We start from the raw sequence: 20,771 nt of genomic DNA, 5'->3' as shown, positions 1-20,771 counted from the left end.
CTTTGATCATTCATAATCTTGGAGATAGGAGCCAATCATTGCTATTGACATTAACAAACAAAGAGGTGAATTAGATAAGCATGTGACGAATAACTAGGAAAAAGTTGTAAATGGTGTTTTAAGATGTCTAGGTTACAATGTGGAACTTTGGGAGAAAGTCCCAGGTGGTGCTTTCCAATGCAAGCAAGTATGAGTGTCGGTTTACAGAAACACCTGTTCTGCTAGGTCACAAAGCCTCCCATCTGGGTAACCTGGGCAACGCAGCCCCATTTACTTTAAACTCCGATTGACTGCAACTGACAACAAGAAAAACAAAAATGTACCTAGAGATAAGACAAAAACAACATACATTTACTCACTAATACAATTACAAATTTTCTGATTAATCTACTCACATATTCACTCACACAAATGCACCTTACCTTTCTTATGAGTGACTTCTGTGCTTGTCCCAGGCCATTGTGTTGACATGCGCTCATAATGAAGGCAGCACTCTGTAATGACATCAGCTCCTAACCTCTCTCTCTCTCTGTCTTCTTCTCTTGCCATCAGCTTTGCATGATGGACTGCGTACAGTGACGCAAACTGGCTACACTGGTTTATCCTCTCTCTGTTTTTCCTCTCTCTCTCTCTCCCTCTCTCTCTCTCTCCTCCCCCTCCCATTGTTGTTTTCTCCCTGTGTTTCATCTTCTCACAGAGTAGCATTCCTGACTACAGTTCAATATGTTACACTAAATGTCTCAATAGGGAGTGTGAACACACACACACACCCTTACCCTAACCTTAACCAGTGACCCAAAAATCTACCGACTGGACAAGCCGTCACCAGTTAATTGGTTTTAATTTCATTGTAGACAACTTATTCCAGACCCTAAACCTGACCTTAACCATAATAACCATTTCACACCTTACCCCTAACCTCAGAAATTATATTTTGACTCATTGTGTGTCCATGAGGACTATACAGGTCCTGGCAACGTAGGCGTTTATACCGGAAAAGGTCCCAATGAGGTACCAAACAATGTGCATGCACACACACACTTACAGTTACATACACACTTCAAACACTGTCTCTTGCTCGACAACATGACATCAGCATTTCATAGATCAGGGGAGAGGAGATACAGTTCAGATAATCATGTGAAACGGAACAAGAATGACATTTCCCAACACAAGCTTATAATATCACCGCACCTCAGGCAAACCTGGGTCCAATCATCTGGGCTGAGCAGGTATCAAACTACACAATAACAGAGCACATTTAATTGAGACCAGAGACCACAAAGAGCTCATCGAGACCCAGAAATACCAGCAGGGATAAATATTGTTACAAGTACACCTCTCACATGACATATGAACAACAAAACAGAACTCCAGAGCAGACACACTTGTCCTCCAGTGCTGTGAGTCTGTGGGATTGTAATGTCGACTGAAGGAGAGAAACATCTGAGATTTGTGATAGTTTATATTCAGACTAAAGAAGAAGCCTTGTTTGTGGGAAAACTGGATCTGCACAGTGGGAAGGTGCACAATCAGCTGTTGAATTGCAGATGTACAAGGAACAAAGTGCTAAGCTCACAGAGAAGTATCACATTTAAAAAAGAAAGAAAATCGTTATCAGCACTTACAGTTTTGGGTGGTATGTAGAGGCTCATCCTCTGACTGGCGCATTTTTGCATGCACCTGCTAGTCTCTTCCGTTGAGACAGAGGAAACTGTGGTTACCACATCAGCATGCTGCAACGCAGAAAAAATAAGTCTTCTGTCAAAAGTCAGAATAGACTGAGTCAGAAACATTGGTTCTAAGCCAAGTCTTAGGATACTAATGATCCAATCAATGACCAGCCCTACAGACAGAGGCCACAGGGTCCCATGGTCATCTCAGCACAAAGATAAGTCTGTCAGTGGGGGGTAAATAGCTACAGTACGACTCCACAGACACCCACTCTTGTTCCTGACAGAAGAATAGCTCCCAGTGTCTCTGCAGGATGGATGCAAATGACTGTCTTTCTCACAGACACACTGGTGCTTTAAATTCATTCCTTAGGATGTAGGACACAGCATGTGATACAGCACAAGTGTTGTGAGAAATTATAGTTTACAGTATTTAATCAGTGGGTCACAGTGGATATAAATAGTCTGCAGGCATTTCCGTCTCAAGCTACACTAAAGAGGTGTAGAAATTGGGGAATTTAGCAATTTTCCTGTTAGTATCTTTTTTATTTATGTGGCAGTTTAAGCTGGAAATTACAGCATTCAATAAAAACAGTCTTCAAGTTTATGTTTCTTCATCATTATTGTTCGCGTTGGTTTATGTCTTTGCTGGGTGATTTTGTGAAGTTACTTTCAGCAGTAGGTGGCGCCAGAGGCCACAGACGTGACATTACCGCTGCCCGTACCTGTCACGTGACTATCCCGGAAGTCAACAAACTTCTCAACTAGACAGCGAAATGTGAAAAAGCACTTTACTCCTTTTGAACTTCTCCGTTTTTCTGTCCTTCGTTTAACGTCAGCTTAATGTTTTAAAAACGACTACTTAAATGAAACCGTGTGCCTTAAAAATATCAACCCTCTGGACGCACTTTGAAGTTGTTATTTGGCGTTAAGTGACATTTTTGAGTGAAAATGCGAAGTGGTTCGCTGTCAAGCGTCAACGTAGTGCTTGTTATGGCCTACGGAAGTCTGGTGAGTTTGTTGATTGATATCAGTCATTTTGATCTAACTGTGTTATAGCTCAATCAAGTTTTAATCTAAACTCACGACGGAAACCACCTAAATGTCAGTTTAAGACTTAATAAACTGGCACTATAAAATAACCTGATCTCGACTCAGTACTTCACATGACATTTGGCTCAATTTCCACAGTTTCAGTACAAGTGCAAAACTCTTATTTCAAGGAGCCAAATGTCATTGCTATATCCTTATCCATAAACACAAAGTGCAGACTTTACATATAAAGTGTAAAACTAATGCATAAGGGAGGCTGTAGAGCTCAATAAAAGACAAAAAGAAACACCTGTTTGCAAACTTTTCTCCTTATTTGAACCACTTGACAAAACATAACTGCTTATCATCACCAAATTTGCAGTAATGTCAAAATTATGCAGTTTGTGTAGATTATGTGACATTATATCTAACTATATAGTGATTTAATATTTCATGTTTTCAGTATTACAATATTAGTGTAGCTTACTGTTTGTTATATGATTGTTAATCACATAAAGTTTGTGGTGTGTATACAAAAGAGAAATACATGAAATATAGTCAGATTCAGCATTTCACCTCTATTCAGAGTAATGCGGTATCTTCATTAAATATATTGAAACTTTTCAAAAGTGATTTTTATTCTGCATTTTTCTGAATATTGACTTCTGTCATTTTTGAGATTGTACACTTAAATATATATACATAGAAGTAATTATATTTTTTGTGGTTTAAACACCAAAAGCACTTGAAAACATAAAGATGAAAAGGTACCTATAATGTATTATTAGCTTGATATACTTATCAGGTCATGTTCCATATTCATAAGAGGTAAGCCCTATTTTAAAATGTCTAATAGGAAGCAAATTTTACTTCAAATAATGCAAAAGCAGTTGAACGTGCAAATTTATGTAGTAACTATTAACTCATATATTTCTTTTTGTATGTTTTTCCACTTTTTTTTTCATTTTATTATTTGGCTCTGTCTATTATCTTCTGATGTCTTGTTCATTATGCTTTCATGAAGTAAAAACAAACAAATGGAGGGGTTATCTAACATTTGACTTTCCTCTAGGTGTTTGTTTTGCTGTTCATCTTTATGAAAAGACAAATTATGCGATTTGCCATGAAATCTCGGAGAGGACCACATGTTCCCCTTGGCCACAATGCTCCTAAGGTAACACTCACACCATCATGAACCAGAAGTGTGCTCCTGTACAATTTGTTGCTGCTTAGCTATTGTATTGATAGCCAAGTTCTTTTTTGTGTGCTTCCTGTAGGAGCTGAGACAAGAAATTGAAGCCAAACTGTGCCAGGTTCAGAAAATCCACTTTGAGCCTCGTCTGCTGTCTCCAGATGATGACCGGCTAAATCAGAGAGAACAGTCTGGTAACAGAAACACACATACATCAAACTTGAAAGTATCTATGGTACACAAGTAGTTTTTATGGCAGTGCATGGAGGAGTCTGTGTGTATGTTGCAGGTTCCTGTGACTACCTGTACAGGATGAGAGCACTGGATGCCGTCAGAGAGACTGGTAACATTAATCCTGACCTTAATCACTGTTTTGTTTTGTTTTTGCCACAACAGAGTATGAATCCCTCCACACTATCACAGTAATACCAGTACTGTCTTTCAATAGATCTCCCTTTCCGTCAACTGGGAGGATCATCCACCGCTGTGACAGGGAAAAGATTTCGGACGTGGCTTCTACAGCTGCGAAATTCTAACTGCCTGTTCAGAGATAGTCAAATCTCTCTCATTGACACCGTGCTGGATGGGTACAATAAAGCACGTCATGGTGCAGAGGTCAGTGTGTGTTTTACCACAGCCACACAGTCATTTAAAATGACTTTAATGTGCAATATACACCCACCAGGTGTATATTGTACATCAAAGCTGAATGAAAAGTTGACAGATGGCAGATTTTGAAGAGTGAATTTTGTGTATCATGTATGTCCATGCTAATGTCCTCATTCATGTCCATAGGCCTTTGGTGAAGCAGAATTTCTAAAATACCAGGAAGCTCTAACTGAACTGGCCTCTGTGTAAGTAAACACCGCCTTTCCCTTGAGACTCTTAATCCCTCACAGCTTTTATTTTATGCTAATCCCAACATGGAATGTTAATTATGCACCAAGAACAATCTGTTCCTCCCTTCGTCCCTTCAGTGTGAAGTCTCAAAGTAGCAGCAGCACTCCGAACCAGTACCACCAGTCTGCAGCAAAAGACTTGACCACAACCACAGAGCCTGCAAGCTCCTCCTCATCCCCCACCCAAACCACCTACCTCACATCATCTGTAGCACAGCAGCGCAGCAAGCGGCCGAGAAACTTTCTGGAGCTTAAGAACTTCAAAGACAACTACAACACTCTGGACAGTACGCTCTGAAAATATGTAACGTCTGCGTAAGGGAAAGGTCAAGGAGAAGGTCGCAGTGCCAGTGATTAAAGTGCCTATGAGTGGTGACTGCCAGATAGTTACAGAGTGAACACTGCCTTTATACTCTCAACATATTGCCTGGTTACAGTATATTGCATATCAGATTACTGATACAGTGCTCTTAATTTAAGTGTAGCATATCCTTATATCCTGTATTATTGCAAACATGAGTGCTATATTTGAGTAAACTATAATAAGGGACTAGAGTAAGTAGGGTTGATTTGACCAAAATAAAACAACAGCTATGGGGCTATGCAATGGCATAAGACAATCAGTATTTATTGCACAATGTGAAAACCTATGCAGACTTGTTCAAATTAACCAACTGTATGTAAACTTGCTAATAGTTACCAGTGTTAATTGTTATTTCACTTTTTAAAAAAAGCACTGTTAATGCCACTTGTGTTTACATGTATATATGTCTCTGCTGTTCATTTGCTACAGTGAATTCAACAGCATGTTTTAGGGTTTTTTTGCCTTAAACTGATGTTTTACAGAAGCCATACTTGCTTTAATGAATTTTGATGATTAGGTGCTCTTTTAATTTAATCACTCCTCTCAGTGCAATGTAATTTAACAGTATTCCAGTTCATTAATGCATCCTGAAAGTGATATTGCATTGGGGGCAGTCTCTTTTATGACTTTTGTCTTCCTTTTTTGTTTGAGGTAGACTGGGCCCCACAAGTCTGAACTGTTTAATTTGGGATAAGACGTTCCCAGTGAGCCTGAATGATTTTGTTCTGAGGTGCTTTCTGAACAAGTTGCCATCCAAATAAAACTGTGACAGAAGAGTGTTGTATATTGTGTTTATACAGGGTCAGTGCAATATATCAACTTGTACTGTGCATAGTGCCCAGGAGAGGGCGCCCCCTCCTTAGTCATCCACTTACAATACCAGTCAAAAGTTTGGCCTCTAATTTTCTAAGAATGTGAAGGTGTGTCCACATTTTCTGACTGGAACTGTAAATGTTTTCAAAAGGTAAAATGCAGCAGTTAATTCATTTTCAGGGATTTATTATTTTATTGTGAGAACCACAAACACGTAACAGATTAGAATATACTTCATACAAAATCTCCTCTATCGCATCTGCCTAGAGGTTTTATATAATATAAATAAATACAAAGGAGAAAGATGTTAGGTAGAAATTAAAACATCAAATCACATTCATGAACATTATGTACAAAAACACAGTGAACTGGAACTGAAATGCCTTACAGGAAACAACATTTATATGAAGCAATTATGTTGCCAAATATCTTCACTGCCTCTGACAATGTTGTTTTTCCTTCTGCAGACCCCTTCCTCACATTTTCGGTGCCCAATTGTGGTTTGGGGCTTAAAAACACATTATTATTATTTTTAAAAATAGCTTCATTGACAGAACTTAGGTAACTTTTACAGGCTACAGTCAGTATTTACATGTTAACATTATACCGTTCACTCAAGTCATGAAAGATTGACTACTGAGTACAAGGACACAGGATTTAGATCATCTGGGTTTACATGAAAATACTCTTTCATGTCAGTGCAGTTAGCCATATTAATGCTACATTACTGTATATGGAGTTTACGATGTTAATACCACATAAAGTCTCATTGGCAAAAGGCCTGCCAACCTGAACTTTGCACATCAGTTCTGTTTTGATTCAAAAGTGTCATAAACTCAAAGATCAAAAAAGATATCAAAACAGGGCAGGGCAAGAAAAACATCTGCATACAATTTGCGTTATTACATGTAAGACCTAAAATGCTCATCAGCTGTATTGGTACGCTTAATGTATCTACATTAAAGCTGACACACAGTCACTCATAATGCACACGCACAGACACACAAGCCCAAACAATATATGTGTGTGTGTATATGTGTGTGTGTGTGTGTGTGTGTGTGTGTGTGTGTGTGTGTGTGTGCCAACAAACATCTCCTTCAAGAGTGTACATGGTGCAAATGCACAGTGTAAGTGAAGCCGAGAAACTCATCCCAAATGGTGGTAGAGTAGAGCTGCTGTTTGGTTTTAGTCTGCATTCAAAGCGGTTGGTTGGTTTTGACCTCTCTTCCCTCACATAATTATCTGTTCTCTGCAAAGTCGCTTCATGACTTGATCTCAATGACTTTGATGAAAGGGAGGGGTTTGTTAGAGGAGTTGGATGGCCTGATTGGTTTACTGAGGAGAAAATAAGGAGAGAGAAACAACATGAAAACAATTCAACAGTATGAAACGTATTGTATGAAGATGCACAACTAGATTAGGCAAATATTTGAGTCATTCAGTAAGTGTACTAATTTGAATCTGTGTACTAATCTGAAGACTATGAGTAAAATAAGTTACCTGTAGACAATCTGGGGGTTACGCTCTGATGAAAGATAGGAATTTGACCTCTGCCCTCCCAGGAAGTAGTCCATCTGGTCATGCATCTCTCGGTTCTGCACACAGGAAGTCACACGGTCACATGACATTATTCCAATTCCTGTTTCTTACTTCAATTTTGAAGTTCCACTGAAATGCCATAAAAAAAGACATTTTTATGGGAGAAGACATAAAGCAGTCCTCACCTCAGCCTCTAAGAAAGCAACTTTCTCCTCCAGCTCTTTGATCACGCGGTCCCGCTCCTGAATCACCATGCGAGAGTTCTGGAGCTAAAGACGAGCAAACACACAGTCAAACACTGAGGCCTGTACAAATATAAACATGGAGACAATGTGTTTGCTCTGCATAGTCTCACACATGCACGTCTCACCTGTTCAATCATGTGTCTGACTTTCCTCTGCTGGCATTTCAGCATGTCGTCCAGATGGTGAATCTTTTCTTTGAGAATAGCCACCTCCTTCTCCAACTGCTCAGCCCTAAAAATACATACAGTTATAAGAACCACTAGTAATTGGATTGTCATTGTTTGCAATGGGATACTTTTGTCTGTTTGTGTGTGTGTGTGTGTGTGTTAACTGACCTATGCTCTCCTTTGGGGCCTTCCTCTCTGATCTTGCGTAGTTCTCGTAGTTCCTCCTCGCGGCTACGAATGGCCTCCCGCAGGGTGGAGCTCTCCTGCTCCATCCCTCCCAGCAGCCTCTGGAGCTCTTCAATGCGATGGTCTTTCTTCTCACTAGCTTCTTCTGTGTTCTTCAACTTCTCCTCCTGTTCACTCAGACACTCCCTCAGCCTGCTGCCTTCAGCCTGGATGAGACAGGGAGTTTAGTGTATCCGAAATGCTGAGTACATCATTTGTAACGATGCATAATGAATGTAAAAACAAGCTCCATGTCTGTGTTACCTGCAGCCTGTCCTTCTCCTCTTGGTGTTTCTTCTCTGTTTCTTGGAGCTGTGCATATAAGCGCTTACTGACTTCTCTCAGTTTGGTTCTCTCTGCTTCATCCTCTGCTTCCTGATAAAGAATAAAGGGTTAGATTTGCAGATAGATGAATATTTGTATAATGATGTAATGTAAAATCATGTTTAGGCACAGAGGTGAGCAAAGCAAGCTCAGTGGGTTTGGCTGTCGTAAAGAAAACAAGCGTAGCAATGTGCGTCACTGGAGCGGTTGGATCCTGACCAGCAATTCTCTGCTATTTCTGCAACGCTTTTGTGAGTAAGCCGTAGTGTGACTCACAGATCAAGGCTATAATTGGTGCCAAAACAATTAAACCAAAACACACTGGTGTCAGTGCTGTTGTGTTAGCACAAAACATTGCTGACATGCAAAAAGTAGTGGTTGCTAAAAGTGCGTGGCTCAAAGACAGCAATACAACTATGAAAGGATGAAGCATCTGTGGAATGCTGGGAACAATAAAGAGGCCCTGAATACAATAACAGATGCAGGCAGAGGAACAGTGTGTGCTGGAAAAGCTCCCTCGCATGTTTTCATACACCCTGGGGTGCAGATTTACTCTAGCTGCCTTTTGAATCCTTTCTTTTACCCTATATCACATATCTGTTGTCTCCCTGTTTAACTTTTCACCAGCTTTCCCTGTGTGCCTCTGGGGTTGAGTGTCAAGAGATCACTTTACAGGCATCACATGAACCACACTGGCACACAATGTCCACAAATAAATGGCTGCAAGGTTTGATTTGCGCATCGCTCTGCTGTACAAATGATGTACACACGCAACCTTGAGTAGAGGTTGTTCACGTGAGAGGCGGCTCACCTGTACGTCAGCTTTAGCTGCTCCCTTGGGGGCAGACGAGCTGCTCTTTCTGAACGGAGCACTGACCCTCCACCCGTTTGTGTGTGGCTGTAGAGAGAAAAGAAGGAAATGAGCAATGAAAGAGTGAAAAATGTGGACGAGAAATGTGAAGGAAATACCATTAAGCACACAGGATGTAATTTTAACAATAGCAAGAGCAGAAAAAACAGCTCAAAATAGACCTACCTTGTTTTTGGCTGCCATTTGCTCTCTCAGTGTCTTCAGGCAATACCTCACCTGTGTGAAATACAAACATCATGGTGAGCTACTGGCATATATTTTTAAATGTCACCATGTGTGTGTTTTTTAGTAGGTGTGTCTTTCAATTGAGCAACACAGGACATTCATCATCAGCAAAGGTAGAATGAGAGAGGAGCGCGAGAGCCAGGAGGAATTTGCATGACGCAAACATACAAACTCTTACATAATCCAGGAGACCCAGTCAAGAGTTAGATTTTGTCCAGACACTGACCTCCTGTATCTGTGAAACTTCATCTGACAGCATCTTCAGGCTCTGCTGATGTTTCTGCTGCTCTTGTCTGCGGGCTTCTAGATACACCTATAACAGAGAGGGACAAATGGGTGTTAAAGTCCAAAGAGACCATAAAAATAATATAGTCATACATATCCTGTTTAAAAAAAACCCATTAAAGTGCCACACCCACCTTGATGACCTCCACCTGCTCCTCTGTAGATTTGACCGGCTCCTGAGTCAGAGGTGTCCTGTCACTGGCCGGCTGCACAAGTGCAAACGCACGTCCAATTGGCTGGAGAGATGACAGAGAGCAGAGGAGTTAACAGTGTTGCATGATCATGGGTGGATGTGTGTGATACATTTACATGAATTACGTCATTGTGCTTTGCTAACACCAGAGGACGAGTCAGAGAAGGTTTGTATTCAATATTGCAAACGCATATTTAGAAGAGCACCAATGAATTGCAGTCAGGAGTTTAAAACTTAAAGTGCCAAGTGTAACAGAGTGCATCTAGAATTATCAGCTTTTTTCAGTCGCGTCCCAAGCTAATTATTCTCATATGCGTGTGACTGACTATGGGGCCCTATAATCAGGAGGCAGAAACATTTAACCATAATCACTAGATCTAAACTCTCCTGTAAATATTGCATGCTTCTTTGGAGATGGTGAACAGACTTGGTTAAAACCATAAACAGAAAACGAGGGAGGGATATGCAGAAGAAGGTGGGGAGATGTTATGTAACTCTGCCACTCTGGTGGTCCCTTTTTTCATAAGACTTTGGCACTGGTTTTGGTAGAACAATGGTTTTCTTGAGAAGTTTTCTGCAGCCTTGTGTGGGAACCACTCTAATGAAAAGCTGATGGCAGCTCTGGCATGTTTACATGTGGTTTGTGTCTCGGTGCAGTTTGTGTGTAGGAACGCGGTGTGATGTATATATGCTAGTTCTGAGCAGAGCAAATTCTTTAGGATCATTCAGATGATTAACTGGCTGAACTTTCAGATCCAAATAAGGAACAACAGCAACTTCACTGCTAAAGAAAATACTGTGAAAATAATATAGAAAATCTCAGCTCAATCTCCCTCATGTCTTACAACAAATATGACCAAAAAATTATTTAAATGTTGCAGCACGGTATCTAAAATAGATTATAGCAGAACTTGACTGACACATCCAAGTAAGTAGGATGTATCCAAGTAGTATCCAAATCACATACTTAAAACTAAAAATGATTCATGTAATTTCATGCTACTTTCCATTGCTTTTCCGTGCTCTTATAAGGTTGACTCTTCTGGTGTTACAGTCCAGACTGTTGACTAAGTTATGAGGTGCAGTTCTTACCTTGTCCCTGTGCTTCTGCTCTGGGCTCCGCGCTGCCTGGTGCTGGTCGTGCAGTGTGAGCCGCAGTCGCCTACACCCCTCCTGAAAAAGGCGATCAAGAAGGGAGAAGATGAAATGAATCCACAAAGAGACCGTTATGTGATGGAGAGACTGATTGAGCACTATTTTGAGGTGGAGAAAAAAAGAGGAGGAGAGACTGAGTCATAGTCACTGAACGAGACAGAAAAGGAGGGAGAGAGGGGCAGTATTCAGTAAGAAGAGAGGGGTACAGGCGTCAGAGAGAAAGCAAAAGTTTTTCACAGCTGGACAGAGACAGATTGTTTGATTTAAATTGTGTGCTATGGACGTCATAGGGACTTAGGCGGAAACTCTCCAAACGCCCAGAGCCAATTGGAAGCAGGAGTTGGATTTCTGGGAAAGGGGGGCAGAAAATGTAATGTCAAGCTAGACGGAACATTTCCATGGCAACAAAATCCCACAGTAGCCATAAACTCTCTGGCATGCTAACAATATGAGAGGGAGGAGTAAGCCAGAGACAAAACAATGCACAGATGTAACACTTGAAAAAACAAACACAAACTTTCCCAGTTTTCTTTCCTTTCTTTTTTTGAGAGATTATAATTTTGGAATTTTGCCTTTTCTTATTTTAGAGTTGGTATAGCAAGAGAGGAAACAAGGGAAAAGAAGGGGATGTGGCATGCAACAGGGGTCTCCTGGCTGGGAATCAAGCCATGGACATTGTCCCCCTTTCCAGTTTTCTTTTACACTCAGGAGAGAAGTCCCTCTAACGGGAAAAGTCTCGGCCAGGATGTGGGTGTGTGTCCTCCAGCTCAGGGAAGCCCCTTATATTTGATATCCAGAGTGTGTGTGTGTGTGTGTGTGTGTGTGTGTGTGTGTGTGTGTGTGTGTGTGTCTGTGTCTGTGTCTGTGTGCATGTACAACTATAAGTATGCGGATGTGAGGGAGGAGGTCAAACTCATTACATAACTCATTCCAAGCAAAACATCTTGTTCCGTTCTGTTTATTTTACGTGTAATTTTAGGTACGATGCTTTCCCTGCATCTAAATTCATGTCAACTCTGAGACACGGAACAGGCAAAGAAGATATGGTTGCAATGTTCTGCGGTGGTTAAACCTGGCAAACAATTACAAACACACACATGCAACCAGTTACATAATTGAAGAGCACATTCCATCGAAGTCACTGGTGATATATTATATTGGTTTAATTGGTAATGAGTCTGGTGGAGGGTAACAGAGCATGCGTGGAATTTGACTACTGTCAGTTCTGTCAGTGATCCATTACAAACATGTGTGCGTGCAATTCTTTATGAGATTATGGAGCACGTACGACTGGGTGTGTGTGTATATTCATTTGTTATTTATCCTCATTATTCTGTCTCATTGTTTTCCTTTGCAGGACAAAGGGACCAGCTATGGTATGCTAGCTTGCACGCTCTGTTTTGGCAGCTGATAAGACAATCTCACATCAAGGTCCATTTAATAGCTGTTATGAAATTTCAACTATATCTCTTGATTAGAGCTGCAACACTTTATTCAATGATAGATCATTCGATCAACAGAAAACTGATCTGCAACTATGCTGTAAATTGATTAATTGTCATAAAAAACATTCCTCAGTTTCAACTGGGCATTTGTGAGAATCTGCTGGTTCAAATGTTAAGTGTGTTACAAATAAAATGTATTATTATTTTTTATTGTTATGATCATTATTAGTATTATTATTATTATTATTGTTATCATTATTTTAAAAAAATCAATATAGTGGGGGTTTTATACTTTTGGTTGAACAAAACAAGCAATTTGAGGCTTCTAGGAAACTGTGACATTTTGCACTGCTTTTTGGCGTTTTCATAGACCAGATTAATCAGCAGATTAATCGATAATGAAAATAATCATGAATTGCAGCCGTACTCTTGATCTTCATTAGCAGAGTCCCAGTTGTCATAGAATTGTAGATGGTTCAATTTCCATTTTTCCTGAGTTTTACTGAGATTTAAAAAGAAGCTCAACATTTTCACCAACATGGATAAATCAGGTGATGTGGTCAAAAGCTGCAGAAGAGCTACTAAAGGGACCTTAAAGTGCTTTGTCAACTGCTGCTTCAAACAACAAGACTGAATTTTTATGGTTGATTGTTTTAGCAGCTCAAGAGTGGCTTTGGAAGTGAATAAAAGGCATTTCTACTGTGGCGTCTATGCAGAGTGCCCTTGCATTGATGTTAGCCAGACAGAGGAAATTACCTGGATTGTGTAATACCATGATAAAAAGCGGTGAGCAGTTATAAAGGAAAAGCTGTGTTCTGCAGCATACAGGAGGTCTTTATGATTAGCTGCTTATCTGCTGAGGAAGTGCAGTAATGGAAGAAAAAGTAGAGGGGGGGGGGCATGAGCCTGCAGAGATCAGAAAAAAAGCAACAAGAACAATACAAGTCTGCAGAGGAAATAATAGATGGGGGGTAGGGCTTCAACTCCAACAAACAAAAGTGAGGAAAAATCAAAGCACAAAATTCCCCCTCTTTTTCAACATGCTTTCCTCTCATACACCTGAAAGCTTGACTAGGGGGAGGAGAAGAGAGGAGGAGGAGAAGAGAGGAGGAGGAAGAGGAGAGAAAGGGGAACAGTGGGAGAGTTGTTAAGAAGGAATCCATCGTTATACAACTTCTCTGGTCCTTCATGGACAACCAAAGACTCTGCTAATCCTCACTCTGCAATCAACCATTTACACTAGTCTCTCTGTCTATGTTCTCTTTCATATCCACACACACACAAATACCGTCTATACCACCATCAAAGATAACCAGTAATACTAGACTTTCCCGGGAACACAGACAAAGGGACCATCATGGATGGTGACGCATGCATGCACACGTACACAACCATTCACACGCAGGAAAATACACACAAACACACATACACAGCACACAAAAGTACACACCACCTTTATAACAGGGCAGAAATCTGAAACTAAGCACACACAGCAGCCACATTGCTGGGTGCACCGACAATGGGCACAAAAGATCACCGTGTACAGCCGGGCTGAAGGGCTTAAAGGGTAGGAAGACGCTTTTGTTTTGGACTTTGGCATCAGGACGCCTGTAAATCATCTGGGTTAAATTAGCTGAGTGGGTCACTAACTTACTGGGAATGCTGCTGATAAACGGAAAGAATCTGGGGCAAAAGTATAGATATCCCTTAAAGCTCTGCCTGATACATAAAACCACACACCTGATATAAAAGTGTTCTGATCTCTGAACTGGTTGTGATAGTAAATCATCCTCTTGTACCTCCTGGTGCTGTACCTGCTTTCCACAAGTGATTCTTTAAGTATATGTGAATGTGTGATTGCACTTCACAATCCATTAAATCACTCCATCCCTCTCCATCTGTTCTGCTTTCCCACCTGCTGCACAATTGTCACTACTACCTTTTATCCACTTGCATCATAAACTTTCTGCTGGCAAGGTCCTGATCCGACAGGCGAGAGCTGACAACACAGGTGCTTGGACTGCAGGTATCGCTCAGATGTTTCAACACTGCTGCCAAAATGATACTTCCTTCAATACTTCACTTATATAAGGAATAAGGAAGGTACATTTTGTTTTTCTCTAAAATCCTTTGTCATCATTAACATAACCTGCCAAACTCCTCTTGTGTGTCCATGTCTAATGTTGTCTTAACACAAACAGATGAGCAGGAAGTTTGCTGTAGTAAAATAAAGTTTTAACTCAGCAAAGTTGTGACTAAGATGTGGAAATATTTGTTTGAAGAATGATTCAACTAGAATTGTGGAACAGAGGCCAAAGAACATTCGATGTCAAGTTTTGACTCGACCTTTTGGGCACATTTTGGTCGGTACTTAACAAGTCTGATCAAGAGGTTGAATGTTAAAAGAAAATCATTTGAATATGTCCCTTTGGGCTATGGGAAATTTTTCACTATTTTTTGACATTTCATAAACTAAATGAATAATCAAATAATGAATAAAGAGCAGATTAATCGATAATAAAATAGTGAAAATAATTGTTACAGTATGGGCAGGCCTAGTTTAAAGTATGTCCTCTCTTGGTTAAATCCTTAAACATCTAGTGGCTCATGTCACTCAGCTCAGTTGTAGTTCTCAGGATATTGACATGATTCATGACTGACAGGTCTGGGTCTTCAGTCAGTCAACACTCTGTGCAAACTAAAAGGTTAAATAAACTTAGTTGAGCTGAGGTGTGAAGTTCAGTGTTTGGTGGATTGCGTGTGAATACCTGACCAGGTGGACCATGACCGTAAACAGCAAGTCCAAGAAAACAGTCTAGGGTTGTGAAGTCAGACGGACTTGTACAGTACTAATCGATGACTTCCCTCACTGAGTATTTTCTACTGTCTATATTTTTCTTTTGCGTGTGAAGCAGGTGTGCCCCTCTACATAGATTTATGTATATGTCAGGTTTGGCTCATTCCCAGCCGATGATGTCAGACGCTCCTGACTGAGGATGAGGAAAGATTGAGGGAATGTGTGAAGTCACACAGCACAGGGGAGCCAAATGTCTGGAGGGATAATTGTGGCATTATTTAAAAAGTGCCTACGAGGAGAGAAAAATAGTTTCGGTGTATTGTGTCAGTAGTTTACGAGAAACTGTACCACAAGTTTCAAATCATTTTTATGAATAAAATTTGGAAACTTTGTTGATTATTCAGGGCTGGTTGTCCCTTCACTTTTATCTCAGATCATATCATCTCAGTTCCAGTAAACCTTTTAACAAAACAACACTAAAGACCTTTCTGTGCTACATCAGGCACATCTCTCTTCCTCATGTATCCTCACAGACATATCCCTGATAAACAGTTTATTATCTTTCAAACACACACAGTCATTTAGAAGTGAAATAGTATGGATGCTTTATTTAGACCTGAATATCCATATCAAATATGCAAATACTGTAGGTAAATAACTATTTGACTATAGGATTCATCTTTGATAAAGACAAATTTGTGTTCTGTATGAAGCGGATGCAAATGTGGCATCAGCTGCATGTTAAAATGTAATATATGTAATACATCTTGAGCAAAAGGCTGAATAAATATATAAATATTGCTTCACATCACATTCCTCAACACAATTCATTAGTTTATTAGGTGTGAGTGGTGCTGCCCTTTGTACACCCTTCCTAGCAGTTACAATACTTACACAACACTCACTGATATTTAAGTCTAGACCTTTGGTATTGACACAGATGTACAATCCGGTTTTCAAATTCTGCACTTGTATTTGAAGCTATAATAATTGTAATTGATCAGATCCTGAGCTGAGAGTGTTGTCGCTGTTAGTGAATATCACCTAATATGAGCTCTGCTGTCTGCATCTGGTATTGAGCTCAGCAGGAGGTAGCTAATAGGTGAAAGTTTCATGTTGCTCCGAAACGTCATAAACCACAATGCAGGTTTGCTTTTCCAGGCGAGGTAAATGATTAAACCATTACTGCCACAGACTGAGGACAAAGCATGGATGCGTGACATGGACAGCTGCTGATCACTCATTTAGAAGTATAAGGCATCAAAGCGAGCACACAAATCAAAGAAGAGTGCAGTTTAATCCTGTTTTAAACAACTTCACATGCACAGGTGGTGCTCATACTGCACCAGCAAAGCTTTAGGTTAGCAGAGCTGCCTTCACTGTCTGTCACAACTGCAACCTTAAGCCCTTAAATGATGTGAGCAGAAGGCACCTGTGACAGGCACAGATGTTATTTGGACTAACTTAACACTGAGCTTCTGTCTCTCTACACCTACAGCAGGCTCTGTGTGAGCAGTGGGTCTTTGGGGGTGTTAGGGGCTAATACTTTAATGACTTAGAACAGAGTATTAATAGTCACTTAGAGCAGATAAAGCCACTCAGCCAAAAGATCTATGAAAGAGTCACAAAATCACACAGGGCTAAATAGTCCACAAAACTGAGCAGAAAGAAAAATAATAACTGAAAAAGGACAGATCCTTCACTTGAGCAAGAAGTGGATGAAAAGTAGAGGTTTACTCTTGGTTTGCTAGTTCATTTATTGATCCATTCATTGCTTACACTTCCCATAATGCGCCCGCTCAAAAAGGAAATAAACACAAACAAACACAATTACATTTACTTAAAATAAAATAAAAGAAAGGAGAATAAATCCTGTAATTACATTACCTATGTGAAGAAATAAGTGACTTACCCCATTATCTTGATTTCTGATGTCCTCAAATGTGCACAGACTTCTCGTCCCTCCGTTCATCTTTTCGACACTGATATAATGATATCCACAAATAAATAAATAAATAAATGAGAGGGGGGATATATAAAGCTTCCTTTCTCTGTTAGAAGAAGTTGTCGGTGTATGTGTGTGTCTGCGGCTCGTCCACACTGCCAACTACTGTATTCAGCCCTCTGACCGGTGTGTATGTGTGTGTTAATGTGTGTGATCTGCTCTCGTTTCCTCTCAGCAGCCCGTAACAACTTTTCTCATGTCGTCACTGTGGGAGTGAGCCATGCCAGCCAGCCCGCCCACTGCCCGACCGAAACAGCCAAATAGGGAACTGTAGAAACCGGGAATATCTGTGCTGGGAGGGTCAGTACGCTACCACCTGCTGCCTCCAGTCCGGTGACTTACGAAATAATAGCCTCCAGAAACGTTAAATTGTAACACCTGACTATTACTTCAGGAAATAATAATGTTCCCTCACTCAGATGTTCACTCCTAGTCTGTTTATCAACTGTATAACATATAACAGGAGTGGAAAATAATCGTATCTGAGACTTTAAATAACAAGGCGGGAACTGAATAGTATATAAATAGTGTATAATCACCTGAAAATAAGAATTGTTGTGTTTTTGTTACCTTAAAATGTGCCCTTTTATGTTTACATAGAGAGGAGGTCCTTTTCGCGCCATGTTGCACCAAGATGTTTCTACAGGAACCCAGAATGGACAAATCAAGCACTGGCTTTCGAGACAGCCTTCCACATTTTTCTTAAGTTTTGCAGCCACCATAAGTTACACACTTGGTTGTAAACTGCAACTTCAAAGCTGGATGCCACCAAATCCCTCACTGGTCATTTAAACCAGTGGTCCTTTTTACATCAAGATCCCCCAAACTGATACAAATGAGAGCACGGACCCCCCATTTAATAATATTTTGTTCCAGGGTCCCTCATCTGATAAAATATTTGCTTAAGATATTTTATCATAGAAAGTGTAAAGTAATCATACATGATGCTACAAAGCTACAAGAGCTAAAACAATTTGAACTGTCCAAAGCCAGAGTGTCTAACTTACAAAGCAATGAAAAGCAAAGTTGACGAACAGGACTCAATTCAGTGATTTAAAGCCTTCTTTTATAATGTTATAGTGGTAGCATATAGTGGCCTTTTTCAGCAACATACTTAAAAGGTTTGATTAATCATACATTGATTTATATTCAATTGATCCTGTTATCAGCAAATCACAAATACTTAATTTTACATTACCGCTCACCATCTTTCGCAGCATTCTGTAATGTTTCTGAGTACTGTTTCCGAAGTTTAAAGCAGGCTGTACAATATTAAAATGACTTTGCAGAGACTTGGGGCCTGCTTGAGATAATCTCCCACAATGAACACCATGCTACTCTTTGTTTTTCGCCTTATTGTTGTGTGGTTAATACCACAAAGATTGCATAGACTGAATTTAAGTTCGGTCTATGCAACTATATCACCACAAAAGGACAATGCAACTTTGACAAAAATAAATGCAGACTTGCTCATTGTGACATTTGAGACCAAATCTATTTTTTTTGATAAAGCCCAAAATCACAAACTATAAATTTGGCTATAGATTTTTTATGTCATTTGAAAATGAATAGGAACCAATTGATACTGGAATGTAGGGAGACACATATACATATAGAATAATAAAAACTGTTGACAGCATGTAAAATATGTAGAACATAAGCTAAAACATACTGAATGAACCAGATTTATGACTATTTTTCAACAGTAATTCATTGCACATATAAGCACATTTTTCCTGGGTTGACTCAGTCACACAAAAGGAACAAGATGACCAAGCAAAAGTAACAGAATGACAATTTCCCCGCTGGCATTCAGCTGATTCCAGCAGCAGCTGAACTAGGCCGGCACAGACCTCAAATTGGATAAAGACTTTAATGGCATTAATGGCTGTTGAGAAGTAAACAACAGCTCACTGTGGCATACAGGGAATGATACTTATTGTATTGGAAACAGCCACAGAAACAACACACACAAACAGATACATGTATTGGACGGGGGCGGGGGGGACTCACATTCATCAGGCATCAACATATTTAAAGGATGACATTTTTAGTAAGAAAATGTTTCCAGATACCACTTTATTACAACAACCTGCAAACCGGGAATATACTTTTATCAGAGTGGGTGTTTCTTTATAATGGCTGATTTATCAGTTGGAATGAAGCTCTCCCACATACACACCAGAGCATCAACAAACACACCTAAATCCTCATCATGCTTATCAGGTATGACACAATGATATAGGCCATAATTATATATTTGGCTCACAAAGTTGACCGGACTCAGACGAACTGATCCAGAGATCAGACTGTTATGATAACTGTGTGTGTTTACATACATACACGTCTGAGACTATGGAATGACTCAGAGTTCTGCTATTCACATTCGTTAAAGATGCAACCAAATGAAAAAGAGCTCAGAACACTATCTAATAAAACAGGAGTACACAAAATAAGGTCACATTCGGGTGCAGAGGGTTTAAAAGTGCACTGGAATGACATAGAGTCACTGTGAGGTGATACAATGATGATTCGTTCATGAAAACAATGATGACAGCATAAACCACGACTAAAAACAGCACATTATGGTTAACTAAAGTGAACCTCAGAGGATAAGCTTACTCCACCACCCTTTTTCTACTCCTTTATTATCATCAGGGCTGTAAGTACTATTGAGAAAGCTGAGGTCATGTCCTCTCAACTTGATAGATGGATGGATATTTATAGCACTGGCGTATGAAAAGGTGACAGTCCACTCCCTGCTTTTTTCCTTTGTTGTATCTTAATGAAAACAGAATAGCTAGAAACACATATTGAATGTGAACTGTTGTATCCAAGCCTAAAAAGACTTGTATTTCCACATGCAGGGCTTCATTCCTCCCAAATGACATATGTAATTGCACACACACAGAGATACATACCACTATTTCAAAACACAACACACCCAGCGCTTTACAAATCAGCCCTCAGGTTTAAATTTGCACCTGGGAAAGCTGTTATGATATGACCCAATCCCACCCATGGAAAGTATGTTCTGTCATAATTTACAGACTAACAAAACAGGTACTGCACACTATATGTTGGTACTGTACAGGTTTGGTTGCACTGGATGGGTGGTGCAGTATCATGGACACTGCAGCAGGTTCTACAATAAATATTAAAGGTGTGACTTCATGCCAAAGAAAATGGGTTCAGAGTAAAGGTTTTAAAGCTCAATTCCCGGCAACCAGAAGGGGAAGAGGGCTTTTTCAAGTCTTTTGTAGATCAATAGCACAATAGCACAACAGGAGTTTGAGTGAGTTTGTCAAAATCAGCGAGAAAC

At 40.0% G+C, this 20,771-nt stretch overlaps 2 protein-coding genes across 2 annotated transcripts; one reads left to right on the top strand and one right to left on the bottom strand.

Annotated features, from left to right (window-relative positions):
- The first annotated feature begins 2,445 nt into the window (after nt 1-2,445).
- Nucleotides 2,446-5,520, top strand: c10h1orf43 (chromosome 10 C1orf43 homolog). Its single transcript, XM_053327804.1, has 7 exons — nt 2,446-2,684; nt 3,778-3,879; nt 3,983-4,091; nt 4,187-4,240; nt 4,346-4,512; nt 4,693-4,751; nt 4,875-5,520. Exons 1-7 carry the CDS (start codon nt 2,625-2,627, stop codon nt 5,092-5,094), a joined length of 771 nt encoding a protein of 256 aa, XP_053183779.1. The 5' UTR covers nt 2,446-2,624; the 3' UTR covers nt 5,095-5,520.
- Nucleotides 5,521-6,149: 629 nt separating this feature from the next.
- tuft1a (tuftelin 1a) lies at nt 6,150-18,075 on the bottom strand. The gene is made up of 13 exons (XM_053327802.1): nt 18,020-18,075; nt 17,357-17,426; nt 11,140-11,220; nt 9,989-10,090; nt 9,796-9,882; nt 9,510-9,560; nt 9,285-9,371; nt 8,414-8,524; nt 8,093-8,316; nt 7,883-7,988; nt 7,698-7,781; nt 7,474-7,568; nt 6,150-7,308 (listed from the first exon to the last, which is right to left on the bottom strand). Exons 1-13 carry the CDS (start codon nt 18,070-18,072, stop codon nt 7,236-7,238), a joined length of 1,224 nt encoding a protein of 407 aa, XP_053183777.1. The 5' UTR covers nt 18,073-18,075; the 3' UTR covers nt 6,150-7,235.
- Nucleotides 18,076-20,771: the final 2,696 nt, after the last annotated feature.

The sequence above is a fragment of the Scomber japonicus genome, chromosome 10, assembly GCF_027409825.1.
Source record: "Scomber japonicus isolate fScoJap1 chromosome 10, fScoJap1.pri, whole genome shotgun sequence".
NCBI lineage: Eukaryota > Metazoa > Chordata > Actinopteri > Scombriformes > Scombridae > Scomber > Scomber japonicus.
This window is presented reverse-complemented; position numbering and strand designations above follow the sequence as displayed.